The sequence below is a fragment of the Macrobrachium nipponense genome, chromosome 13 (genome assembly GCF_015104395.2).
Source record: "Macrobrachium nipponense isolate FS-2020 chromosome 13, ASM1510439v2, whole genome shotgun sequence".
In the NCBI taxonomy this organism is placed as follows: domain Eukaryota; kingdom Metazoa; phylum Arthropoda; class Malacostraca; order Decapoda; family Palaemonidae; genus Macrobrachium; species Macrobrachium nipponense.
The window spans coordinates 89,233,931-89,248,219 of NC_087206.1; the positions used below are offsets into that span (position 1 = coordinate 89,233,931).

At 38.1% G+C, this 14,289-nt stretch overlaps 1 protein-coding gene across 3 annotated transcripts in view; it reads left to right on the forward strand.

The window, feature by feature from the left end:
* LOC135225175 (PDZ domain-containing protein 2-like) overlaps positions 1-14,289 on the forward strand; it is an 856,731-nt gene that overhangs the window by 827,536 nt on the left and 14,906 nt on the right. For all 3 annotated transcript variants that reach the window (XM_064264438.1, XM_064264439.1, XM_064264440.1), the window contains one exon: positions 1-2,302. This exon is cut by the window's left edge and continues 967 nt beyond it. In XM_064264438.1, coding sequence (XP_064120508.1) covers positions 1-2,302 — 2,302 coding nt within the window. The remainder of the gene's footprint in view (positions 2,303-14,289) is intronic.

Consider the following 14,289-nt stretch of genomic DNA (forward strand, 5'->3'; position numbering starts at 1 on the left):
GCGCAAAAGTTTAAGTAAACTTCGTGGCCTTGTAATTCCCGAAAGTCGCAATAATGATGGAGAAAAAGCAGCCATTGATCTTCCAAAAATTTCTAGTGTGCCACCAACAGCCAATCTCAAGACAATGTCACTTCCTAGAGAAGGTCAGCGATCCCCTAGATTGTACAAGGCTGATTCTATTTCAAGTATTGATTCTTGTGAATCAAACACTAGTAGGCAAAGCTCACTCAATGCTCCTCCATGGAAGAATCATAGTACTAGCACATTGCCCAAGTATTCACCTGCCTTTAAGAGGAAAAATATTGCAGTTTTTAATAAATGCGACAATCTACCTCCACCCAGTGGCAGGACACACAGCACTAGAAGTACATCTCCAACAAGTGATTTATCTCAGGCATCCCCTGTTCCTCCTGCACACACTCCAACACATACACCCACTCCACCAAGGAGTCTAGAAACTATCACAACTCCAAACTCAGAACACTCCTTTGAATTTTGTGATAGATATCCTAATGAAAAGCATAGTTATAACAAAATCCCACTCTCCCAGAAGAGCTCCCTAGATTCTCGGCTTAGCAGAGCTGAAGATAGTGACAATGACTCTGCTGTTAGCTCTACTCAGTCTAGTTTCTCCCAGGGCATGTCTCCACCCTCTTCACCAATGCCAGAACATGATGATCACGACGATCGTAGATATAGGTCGTATAGGTCACGTCTTTCTCCCCAAAGCTCTTTTGATGATCAAGAATCTGCAAGAAGAGTTCTCAAAAGAGGTAGTATTGAGGCAGAAAATCGAAGAAATGTTCTTAATTCGGCAAGGTGTAGTTCCGGACGTAGCAGTGATGAACAGTTAACACCCGAAATAATTAGAAAATTCTCATCTGAAAGGGAAGAAACTGATAAATTCCCCCAACGGTTGGATACAGAACTGAGAGATGGGCCAAAAACATTAGGACTCCGTCGACACCCATCAACTTCATCCACATCGTCAGCCACTTCCTCACATAGATCATCTCATGACTCTTCAAGGCGGAACTCACGAGATTCTGTCATCCATGTAGCCAAGCATGAAGAAGTTAAAGTTTCAGCTGAGCCTGTGTATTTTGATCAGGAAGGAGAAATGTACAAAGAAGCCCAGGTGAAAGTAGCATATTTGAATGAAATCATGGATGATTTTGAACAGCTGGGTGAACCTAACAATGAAGACGTAATAGCTGAAATTCCAATGTCATCTTCCAGAAGGGTTGTAGAACATGCTGAATATACAGAATCATCATCCTTTAAGTCTACTAACAGAAAATCTGAACGTTGGGCAGCTTTAGAAATGAAGTATGGTTCAACTAACCCAGAAACTGATATAGAGTCAAAGATTCAGAGGTTAAGAAGGGTTTCTGACTCAACTTCACCAGACAGATCTAGGAAGAATTCCAATGGCTTTAAGGCTCTAGCTGAGAGATGGCAACAACGTGCCGAAGAGGTAACTGTTGCACCACAGCCACAGCTTGTACGAAGAGAGAGTACTAGTCGTCTTGAAATGCCAACCAAGTCCAATCGTCTTTACGATGATAGAAGCTCAGTTTCATCTACTTTGGAAAGGCCTACACGTCCATCCAGGCTATGTGATGATTCTTCTGAACTAGACAGTGCCCGACCCTCTCGCCCAACTTGTTTGTACAGTGAATCTTCTCAGTCTTCCACAAGCAATAATAGTAGTGATGCACGTGCTGGTGTTCTGGATATCCCCAGAGCAGACGTACCAGATAGGAAACTATCCATGCCAGAATATGGCAACAGTGGCATCAAGTTGCGAGAACGTCGGGAAGCAAATAGTGGTGGTGCTCCTTCTCGACCCACAAGCCTGATTGAAGGTGGTGATAGCAATGTTATGGATTCTCATTACCTTACTGGAGGTGGGCCCTTAAGTCCAACAGTGTCTACAGACTCCAGAGATGACTTGTACACTCCAGAGGACTCGCTCTCGAGAACAGGAAGTAAAGAAGTTCTGGACGCATTCTCCCGTCCAAAAGCTACCATTGGGATATCCATTCCCCGTTCTGGTGCGTCCAACACACCGAAAATGTCTGATATTATGCGAGCTTTTGAGAGGCATGATCTTGGAAAACGTGGAAACTTAGGCAATGGGACATCTCACCCTCGCATGTCTTCTCTCGACTCGACGACCAGTGACGACGGTTCTCAGGGAGCTCACTATGGATCAGTGACTTCATTAGCCTCAGGACAGAGGGACCAGTATGGTTCCATCACGTCTTTGGCCTCTTCCACTTCTCTGATTTCTCCCCAGGTAAGGATCTTGCACTTTTGATGATGAGAATTCTCATTGAGGTATATCTCATTATTTAAGCTTAGTAGCATTACAGGAAGCCTGCATTTTTCCCCTTATCATTCAGATCTACTATTTTATCTCGATCACAATTATATATATATTTTTTATGATGTAATTAAAGAAGGTGATGTGATTTCTTCGTATACTAAGAAAAAAAATTCATTTTTGTATATATTGTAAAAATGAATAATTACAAGTGTGCAGCTTTTCCGTGGTTATGGACCAATTACGATGCACATCCAAATGGGAAGAATTAACTATATTATCCACCAAAGGGAATTTGCATAGTCTTTCTTAAAAATAAGACAGCTGAGAATCAGAGTTATATTGTACTGCTGCAGTTCACTCAAACGAGAGATGACGCTGATGTTTTTTAATGATTTCGAAAATTTCATGTAAGTTAACTTGCTAAACTAACCATTTTGGCTGAATGTCAAGAGTCCAGTTCTCAAGCGTAGAGTCACACGAGAAGGTTTATGTCAACTACCCAGATTGGCTTGTGAGTACTGTTTCAGACTGCATATCATAAGTACCTACAGCTCTCAGATAATAGCATAAAGTATAGTCACGATGAATATTTCTATAATTTTAGCATCAAACTGTTCCTTGTACCTCAATGCAGACCAAGAGATGCAAGATCTAGGGCTCAATGCGAACCAAGTTTTCTGAAACCCGGTCTGTCTATCCTATAACACTAGGTAGGTTGGGGTGAAGGGTGGCCAATTATGAGGACCAGCCTGTTATCTAGTTAGTCAGTCAGCACACACACACAGAGAGAGAGAGAGAGAGATGAATATCTTAGGGTTCCTTCAGACATCTTTTACTATTTAATCGTGAAAGTTAATACATCTCAAAGTTGAACCAATAGCCCCAAATTTGCTATACAAACTAAACGTTAGTTGCGATAGATTATTATTATTATTATTATTATTATTATTATTATTATTATTATTATTCAGAAGACGAACCCCTATTCTTTGGAACAAGGCCCAGGGGCCACTAACTTGAAACTCAAGTTTCCAAACAATATGGTGTTCATGTGAAAGAAGTTACAGAACTCGATATGAAATACAGAAAGAAGAGATCAGTTATTGGAGAATGAAAGAAGGTAAATGAATGAATTGATAGACAAATACGTAAAATTATAGATAAATATTTGAAATAAAGGTGAATTGTTTTAGGGTAATAGTGCATTGTACCTTCGCTTGAACTTTTGACGTTCCAGTTGCAATATAAGATCAGTCATCTCCAGTCTGACATGGAAACCTTAAATAACCATTTTTTGACACATTGGTAGTTTAGGCAGCCGCGAATAAAGGGGGGGGGGAACCTCTTTAATATAGGCCAAGGCATTCCTTTGATCATTTATCATGATGTTGGAGATAAACTTTCTTGAATGTCTCATTGCTAACTGTACTTATTTATATATATATATATATATATATATATATATATATATATATATATATATATATATATTATATTATATATATAATCTTCTTTGCTTTAACAAATAAGCAATAGAATAACAAATAAAAATGCCTCTAGTTTTAGTTTCCCGTTGTGGGTCCCATCTTGTTGGCCCATGAATTCATTTTCTTTTTTCTCCTCTTTTTTTCGTTCACTTCTCAACCCTTTTCAACGTGAGGCGAGAGAGAGAGAGAAGAAAGGGGGAGGGAGGGGGGCTGGGGAAGGGGGGGAGACGGAATTTCGTGGAAAGAGGAGAACCAAACGGTGTGTGAAATCTCTCGAATAGGGAGAGTTGTCGACTGGTCGAGTTTTTCACACCTGTCTGTTTTTACCTGTTGAGCTTTTGGGGGTACCGATGGAAAGGAGATTCCCTGGGTATAGATTCATTATTCTTTTAAATAATATATTATATATGCAAATGTATGTATACATATACTATATACTGTGTATGTAAACTCCATTACGTATTATGCTCGCCTTATGTAATATCTACGTCTCGCTTCCTTCAAACAATTGTAATATTTTCTTCAACCCATAAATCAAAAAACTCTGTATCATTTGACAGCATTTCAGATTTTATTCTCAAGAACTGGAGTGCAACCCGCCCATGCATTATTATTGTGCATTCGTAATGCGTAGGAAGACAAATGATATGTAGACCGAATCGTGGGAATGAATATAAGATTTATTTCCCATTTCGAAAATCCTGTTTTTCCGTGGAAGAAGAAGAAAAAGAAGAAGAACCAGGGCAACTCAGATATATCAATATATTTCATTGATTTCTTCGAAAGTATTCTCGATTTTCCATTGCACACGACAAGGCCAACAGAGACTTGCCCATCGAGTTGTGACAAGATCTTGATCTCCTGACCCATTGTCATCCTTCCCTGTCACGTCAGGAAAGAGAAATAAATGGGTTTTTGTGTGTGGAGAGAGAGAGAGAGAGAGAGAGAGAGAGAGAGAGAGAGAGAGAGAGAGAGAGAGATTGAAGATAAGATTATCATAGCTAAAGACAAAACTGAAGAGAGAGAGCTGTTTAAGATTAAATTATTTCAGCTGAAGACAAAACTCAGAGAGAGAGAGAGAGAGAGAGATCATCACTTCTTAGCCCTGAATCTTGATTTAAACACCCACTACCCCTCCTCCCCACCCCCCCACGCTCCTCCTCTAAGCATGGGGAGAGGGATGTCGAATTTTTTTTTCTTACCCTTCGACTCTAAACATAATCTGACCTGACCTTCGTCGAACCAGTTTTCGGCAGGACCTGTTGGCCTGTTCGTCGACTCTAGAAGTGGAGGCTCCAACGGCGTATTTCTCGAAATGATAATGATAATAATATCCTTTATTTCACCTGTGGGCCGTATACATAAATTTGCCACCTTAAAAGTTTATTTAAGTAATGTTTCTATCGCCCAAGTATTTTTATACTTATATTTAACTTGAAAACTTTCTTGTAAGTTATATTTCTTTCAGCCGACACTTTTTATACTTTCCTACATTAATTTTTTTTCCATTTAACGAGTATTTTTTAAGTAGTTGCGATAATACAAACGACGTGCATATTCAAACGACCACACACTACGCATTCCGGTATGCAAGAGACGGTAATTCCGCGTAATTAAATCGCCATCAAATTACTAAGCGACTTGTTGTGTCGCAAGAGGTGAAGGGGGAAAAGCGTTTTGCAATTTCGCACGACGGAAATTAAGTGACAAAAGCCAGTGACGTATTTGTGAATAATTAATAGCAATAAAGTTTCACTTTCGTTGAGCGGCAGTTGCCAATTACGTCAAGATGACGTCTGACAGGATATTCCTCCAGGTAGATGATTCCTGTAGGTTTAGCAGATTGAAAGTCTATTACCAAGTAGGTGACTCATGTAGGTTGAGCTCATTGAAAGCCTACAACCAAGTAGGTGATTTCAGTAGGTTTAATAGGTGATTCCTGTAGGGTTAAATGATTCCTGTAGATTTAGCACGTTGAAAGCGTAAGTAGATGATTCCTGTAGCTTTGGTACGTTCAAAGCCTAAGTACTCGTTGACGATTCCTGTAGGCTTAGCATGTGGAAAGCGTAAGTAGATGATTCCTGTAACTCTAGAACGCTGAAAGTCTTAAGCAGATGATTCCTGGAGCTGTAGCACGTTGAAAGGCTAACCAAGATGATTCCCGCAATCGTTAAGGTCCCAAGCGTCAAGTCGTTCTTAGAAAAAGAGGAAGTCGTCGAAGTGAGGAAATGAATTTGAAGTGAACGAGCCAAGTTCCCACGGGTAATTTTTTTCTTTTTTTTTTCTCTTACTTTGGGGTGGTAACAGAAAAACAGGAACCACTTCGAGAGCTTTGGAAAGTGTTGTTGATGTTAAGTAAATACTTGAATAGTTCTGGACAGGTTTTACTTACAGCTGAAGTAGGTCCCTAATGACCATTTTTAATGGAGTCAAGAATTTGGACTTTTACTTATAAATGCACCGATAATTTTGGGAGATCGTCAACTGTAAAATTTTGCATTACGTCACTTTCCAATGAGTTTCCAATGCTCTTTATATATTGGGTGGTCGATACAAGTCCAGAGGTCCACACCAGGTCTCTTTATTCCCTAGAAAATCTGACTTCACTTACGGTCACCCTCTGGGCTTCATCTAATCCAGCTAACCTGCTGATTCTCTGCACGTGACTCGTCAGTTAGCTAAGTCTTCTTCATATAAGTCTTATTAATTTATTGTTAATAGATTAACTTTATATATAATAATATATGACATTAATCTCTTGTAATTATGCTGTTATTAATGGTAACATTCGACCACCAAACCAGTGCCCATATTATTATTATTATTATTATTATTATTATTATTATTATTATTATTTTATTAAAAGTAATGGCTACTTCAGCAGCGTTACACTTGTAGAGATTCTTATCTATTTTCCGAATGGCGACTTTTTCCGTGCTACTTAAACAGGCTAGTAGAGCGCCTATAGAGGTCAAGATCAAATACAATGTCAAAATAGGTGTATATATTTCAATTTTATAGTCTGTAAAATTCAACTAAATACACCTATTTTGACAATGTATTTGATCATGCCCTCTATAGGCGCTCTACTAGCCTGTTTAAGTAGCACGGAAAAAGTCGTTATTCGGAAAATAGAGAAGAATGTCTATATGTGTAAGGCAGCTGAAGTAGCCATTACTTTTAATAAAGTATGCTTGAGAGAGGGTCAGCTTCCTAAGTACACCATTATTATTATTATTATTATTATTATTATTATTATTAATTATTATTATTATTATTATTATTATTATTATTATTATTATTATTATTTTAAAACCATATTTCATTAAAAAAAACAGCAGTAGCTGCGTCGTCAATAGTAGTAGCATATATATATATCTATATATATATATATATATATGTATATATATATATATATAATATATATATATATAGTATAAAATTCCTACCGCAAGACATTTATTGCGATTTTATTCGCAATGACTTTGAGCCAGCCATCATAACCTAAGGGACTACAGAAGAGAAAGTAATGTAAAAAATAATATAAGAAAAAAATAAATAAAAAATTGCGAAGAAAGGAAACCATCCTACGAGATAATTGAAGCAAGAAGTATAAAGTTGGAGGTTGGGATGTGTGTGTGTGTGTGTGTGTGTAGGTGTAGGTGTGTGGGTAAGGGAAAGAGTAGAGAGAGGCGGTTCTTCTGTTTCGACGAAGGGGAAAGTGGCGGTAGGCCTTGAGGGGAGCCAGACAAGTGACAGAAGAAGAAGAAGAATCACAAAGGAAATAAAAAAAAAAAAAAAAACAAAAAAAAAACGGCATACACAAGGTTGGAGCTGACCTCCAAGAGTACAATCGTATGATAATTGCTTATTTCCCACAATGCTTTTGCTCTCAGGATATTACCGAAGGCAGGAGCAAAACCACTTGAGAGAGAGAGAGAGAGAGAGAGAGAGAGAGAGAGAGAGAGAAGAGAGAGAGAGTCCATTTCACCCCTCAACATCCAATCAGTGCGTTGAATCGAAACCGATTCACTTTAACGAAAGTTGGGACATCGTTTTACAAAACAGTTTTTTGTATAAAAAAGAAAAAATATCTAACTTTGGGACAGTGTTAAAAGAAACCATTTATATACTCAAAATTTGAAGTAGAATGAAGGTTAATGAAAAAAAAAACGATCCATTTGGAAAATAACCTTCTCCACTGAAAATATTGACATCACTGTCATATCAATCATAAACCATACTTTAAATTCAGACTAATAAACCTCTTTTGGTTTACATACAAGTCTAGGAATTGTGTACCGAGGTTTTACATTTTATTATGCAAAACGTTTGTTTTGTTTTAAACATTTAATACATTTTGACGTGTACTGTATACATAGATTTCCCATCTGGCCAAAGGTGCAGTTTCTGTAAACACTACACTATTCTAAAGGAAAATTTCTCTCTCTCTCTCTCTCTCTCTCTCTCTCTCTCTCTCTCTCTCTCTCTCTCTCTCTCTCTCTCTCTCAGTTTTTTATGTGAGCACGAAACTCGTTTGGACTAAAATTTAATATGCCTCAGTGAGGCTGTGGATTAAATTAAAGCGTGACTTCCCTATGGCGCAGTATATTGGCTTTTCATTAGATAAACCTGTCCTTCTAAAGGACACCGGTGTGTCTTCGGCCTTTCGAGGAGCCCTTAAGGATACTGAAGGTGTTTAGTAGAGTGTAGCCGGTCGTATCACCTCCTTTCCTGACGGTCACGTTCTATTGTGGATTTCCTCCCAGGGCGAATTCATTTCACCAACATCCATTTTCTCTACGTATTTCTCCTCGCGAACTTCTTCCTCTTCAGTGATGCCTAAAAGATGAGAATCCCACGTTAATCCATTTCGCATCTTGAGAGAACTCGCCACGCTTGATTAATTAACCTATGTGTTAGTGTGTAGTTCTGTTCCATCATTTGCAACGGCTCGGTGGTGCCATATATCAAAGAGGGCTTTTGACGCATGCGCACTGCCCATTCTCGGCCATGTATTCAGAGTGGGCCTTCACGATCATTGAAATTTTTGTCGTCACTCGTCAGTCAGTCCTTAGCCATCAACAACTCGATGTAATGAGAACAGATACGTCGTCTGTGAATACATGTATAGTCGATAAGGATCCTATTTTAACTATGAAGAAGTAGAAATCACAAATTGTGAATGCATTTGTACCTTGGTAATAAGTATTTAAGCGATTTCCTAACCCGGATAAAACTCAGGTCTGACACTTGGTGTGGAAGTCAGTTGCCTGAGGCGAGGTCTCTCGCTTCTATAATTACTCGTATTATGGAACATTTTTGCGAAGAAACTGAAGATTTTCCCTCAAAATGTATAAGTGAGTATTGTAATACACTCTTTTTAAGTGAGTGAAAGTTCCTGTCGAAATATACAACACACGAGTTTCTAGTTTTGTCTTTGCCAAAACTTTATATTTGTTGGAGAGCTGTCAAATACGGTAGCCACTAGGATTGGGGCGTCCAATGTGTTTCGCCAGGGGTTAATTACAGTCGACCCCCCAAAAATAACGGTAAATTCTTACTAAGTTACCCAAATACCATGGGAAACTATAATTTTCAAAGAAATATACCTGACGCAGAGTTACTAACTAGATCTACCAAATATAAATATATATATATAAGATATATAATATATCATATAGATAATATATTATATATAATATATATATAATAATATATATCTATATATATAATATTATAATAATATATATATAATGACTTGCAGTATCCAAATTATAACAAAAGGAAAGTGGTTTCTTATTTTCTAAAGGTAATTGGTTAGCCTCCAATGTCCAAGGTTCATGACTGACAGGTTATCAAGTTGTTTAAACTGAAATTCTGAATTTTTTCTCTGAGCGTGGTAGCTATTCTTGGTTAATTTAATTTTGTAATTTTCAAAGACAAGTTGTATGTTTGTTGTTATATTCCCTTTGATAATTGTTACCCTTTTAGCCAACATTTAGACCTAGTCTATGCTAATCAAGGATTTCCATTTTAAAACTCGTAATTTGGGTTCGAAGTTTGCTGGAAATTAATGCTCTCTCTCTCTCTCTCTCTCTCTCTCTCTCTCTCTCTCATCTCTCTTAGAAGAAGAGTAACTTATCTCCTCGTCGCAGCGTTGATTTGAATGTATATGCGCATGCGTGGGTAATCGTATGTATACCTTTTCGTCCTCGACTACTATTAAATATATCTCCGCCATTGTAATTTCATTAAAGCTATGTTATTTTCTCACCTGGCGATCGGCGTAATAATAATGATAATAATGAAGGGAAAATGAAAACTTAATTCCGTCCCTTGTCTGGATTTTTCATTCGATAAAGTCTCCACAAATTGTTGGGTATCTCGGAGAGTTGATGCTTTGGGCAAGGAGTGGTGGGTACCGGCTGAAGGTGTGGTAATTACAGGGGAAAGGTGACAAGGTTTGTGCCCTTAGGAGGAAGAGAGAGAGAGATAGAGGCGGGGGGGTGTTGTGTAAGGTGGGGTGAAGGAGAAATATGTGAAGGCTTTTCCTTATCTCGGTGCAGTGTTAAAGATTATGTATTTCATTTGTTCAGTAACTTTATCAGTTTAGTTTTGCCTTTTTTTTTTAAATAGCGTGTTTGTACTTTATTCATAACCATGCGTTTTCATTCACGTATTTCCCTCGGTATTTATCAGCTTTTTCTTTCTCTGTATTTATCAGATTTTTTTCTCGGTATTTACCAACCTTTTTTCTCTCAATATTTATCAACTTTTTTTTCAGTATTTATCAGCCCCTTTCTCAGTTTTTATCAGCCTTTTTCTCTCAGTATTTATTAACCTTTTCCCTTAGTATTTATTAACCTTTTTCTCTCAGTATTCATCAGCATTTTTTCGCTCGGTATTTATCAGTCTTTTTCTCTTAGTATTTTTTTTTGCCAAGGTTCTTTTATTAGGAGTATTGAGTACCTGTTCGTACATGAAAGATGACACTCGCTTCGAACCACGTCAAAATCATCCCCCATTTTCCAGACAGAATTTAGTATTATCGACCTTATGCCCATCTACATCAGCCCCTCCTGGTGAAGACTATTTTATTCGACATTATTCCGCATGAATCGACTCCAAAATACAAGGACTATTTAGTACCGACAGGCTTTTCTCGAACTACAGGATGTTCCAATACTTTTTTACGGACTTGAAAAGCCGGGTACTTCGATGATTAAAGTTTTGTAACCTCCCTACACTTTTCCCTATGTGCTTTCTGATTCGGTGTTGTGGAAATGTTGGCGCCTTCTTTGATGCATACCTCTGTCATTAGGTACGATAAACTTCGGGAAGTTAGTTGTAATTTTTTTTTAAGAGAATACGTTTACTGTTGCCAGGTTTTGGGTAAAAGTGGATTTTCCGTGAAGCTGCTGTGTGCTGGTTGAGTAGTTTCGAAGCCTTGGTTTGAATTAGTGTTTTTGCTAATTAAAGCTGTTGGTATTTTTTATTCCATAGTTTCATTATTATTATTATTATTATTATTATTATTATTATTTTATTATTATTATTATTATTATTATTCAGAATATAAACCCTATTCATATGGAACAAGATCACTGGGACCCTTGATTGACGCTTCCGAAGATATAATGTTCATATAATTATATAAATTTTTTGGTTACAAAGAACGTATTAATATTTATAAAAGTTAAGGTAAATATTTGCTATATAATGAAGGTTCAACTTCAAAAAAAATATGTAAAAAAATATTTACAATTTTTTTTAAATGGATGTCGATATGTTTATATATCTAGCCCCGCATCGTCACCTTGCGCTGAATGACAGGGGAACTGAAGAGAGTCTCTCGGCCGCCCCGCGCGGAGTCCTCGCCAATTCTCCATCGGCGATCAGAGCACCGTTCCGGTAACGGCACCGGCCTCCTCCCGCCGAAAATTTATCTAGTCCCGGATGTGGCCTTTTTTTCCGCACCGTCAACTTGATATTATATCCCGATAAATTAGTCTTCCCGCGCAGTTTTCCGCTGTTAACTCTGAGATTTATGTTTCCGCCGTTCAAATGATCAGAATTTCTCGTAAGATTTCGTAATTGATAACTACTAGAATTGAGGAATGTTGAGGAACAGCTGGAGTTTGCTTACTATAAAGAATTGCGAGGCTTATCACATACGTTTAGGCCTATAAACAGATGGTGATTCCTAAACTGACATTAATGAAGAACCGAGGCTGTGCAAAGATTATTATTTGCCGATACTTCAAATCTCTCATCTACTGTGAATTGTTCATTTTAGTTGGGTAAGAATTGATAGACTGATTTCTGTTAACTGCCAAGGCAAGAAGACGGACAGTACTCGCTAGAAGAAGAGAGAGAGAGAGAGAGAGAGAGAGAGAGAGAGAGAGAGAGAGAGAGAGAGATCAGGATTCTGTGGGCCTAGGGGGCAGGCACCGTCCTTACGTGTGAGGGTGGGTGGTTGGTGTTATTTGGTGGTGTGGGGGGCCCCACTGCCACCTGTCAAGGGGTACAAGCCTAAGTGGGTGGAAGGAATGGGGGTGGGGTGCAAGAGAGGTCACCACCCTCACCTCTCTCTCTCTCTCTCTCCTCTCTCTCTCTCTCTCTCTCTCTCCCCATCAGAGAGGCTGCCACAAACGAATCGAGTTTCAGCTGCGGAGGAGCTCGACTTTGGTTTTCCTTGATGGAGTAGAGGTTTGAAGAGCTACGGGATATGATTTCTGGAGGACTTTAAAATTGAGCTTTTATAGTCCTCTTTTATTTGGTGGGGGGGGGGGAAGGGGGAAACCTTAGAAGTTTTTTTCGTGTTTTCTTTTTTTGTTACCGATAGATAAATATGTATCGTTTCTCGTGTGTTTATGACTTTTTTTTTTTTCATTCTTCATCGCTTCCTTGTAATAATTTAATAAGTTTTTATTTTTTGTTTACCGTAAATAAATGAGCTCATTCGAGATACCTGTCACTCATTTCTGTCGAATTTGACAGCATATTTCTCTCCCATTTAATGAGATAATCATTTTCCTCTTTGGTCTTTGTTAATTTGTTAGACGAGACATTTAATGAAATAATTCGTCTCCTAATGAGATCACTTGAGTTTCTTAAAGATTGGGTCTTCCTGTGTATTCAGACAATAATTTATGTAAGTTTTAGTAAATTATTTTTACTGTACTGGTCTGTCATACCTTATCAAGAAATATGAAGTTTACACCTCGTATGTTTGATAAGGTATTCTAGTTGACAGTTAATAGGAGACAAAGCTTGTCTTATTATACAAATAATTTTTTTTGTCATTAGATACAATGGTTCTCTCTCTCTCTCTCTCTCTCTCTCTCTCTCTCTCTCTCTCTCTCTCTCTCTATCTCTCTCTCTCTCTCTCTCCTCTCTACTCTCTCTCTCTCTCTCTCTCTCTCTCTCCCGCGTATATATGTATATATTTGTGTACTTCATACTTCACTAGCTGAGTATTGCTTAATGGGCCTTTTATAGCTTAAGTGCACTCGCCGACCTGCCCCAAAGATACGTTTGGAAGCATTGTATCGCCTCTTTGTATACGTTCTTATCTCTCTTCTTTCGTTCGCTCTTTTGTGATGTATAGAGAGAGAATGAGAGAGAGAGAGAGAGACGGTAGGACCGTCCTTGGTGAAGGTCGTGTCAACTTGTTAGCGATATCATCTTCCTCCTCCTCCTCCTCCTCCTCCTCCTCCTCCTCCTCCTCCTCCTCCTCCTCCTCCTCCTCCTCGAGATGGAGGAACTTTACATTATTTGTGGTTTTTGTCGTTGTTTATCGCCGAATTAGACCAATGTCATTGAAGCTTTCAAATTTAAATTAACTTTTATGTTATATCAGAACCTCCCCTTGTCCGGTTGTATGGTAGTTTTTTTTTTTTTTTTTTTAGCCATGCAAGCTTTGGTAAATAGACCGCAGAGAGTATTTATGTAACCACGTAAATCTGTAAAAATGTTGTTTATGCTTTTTTATTACAGCTTTAGACCAGCAAACTTAGACTACAAAATATTTATAAACACGTAAATCTGTAAGACATTGATTATACTTATTTTCGTTACAGCTTTAGACCAGCAACCTTAAGAAGATAGACCACGGATAGTATTTATAAAATTATACGCTTAAATATGTAAAAATACTGATTATATATTTATTTTAATTAGACAGGTTTAGACCTACGAGCTTAGATAGACCATTAAGATTATTTTTTAAACACGTAATCGTGTAGAATTTTGATTTTACTTATATTCATAACAGCTTGGGACCAACAAGCTTAAAAGCGCCTCAGTGACGTGGTTGGTATAGTCTTTGCCTGCCACCTCGGTGGCTGATAGTTCGATTATCGGGCATTCCATTGAGGGGTCAGGGATGTGTATTTCTGGTGAAAGAAGTTCACTCTCGACGTGGTTCGGAAGTCGCGTAAAGCCGTTGGTCTCGTTGCTGAATAA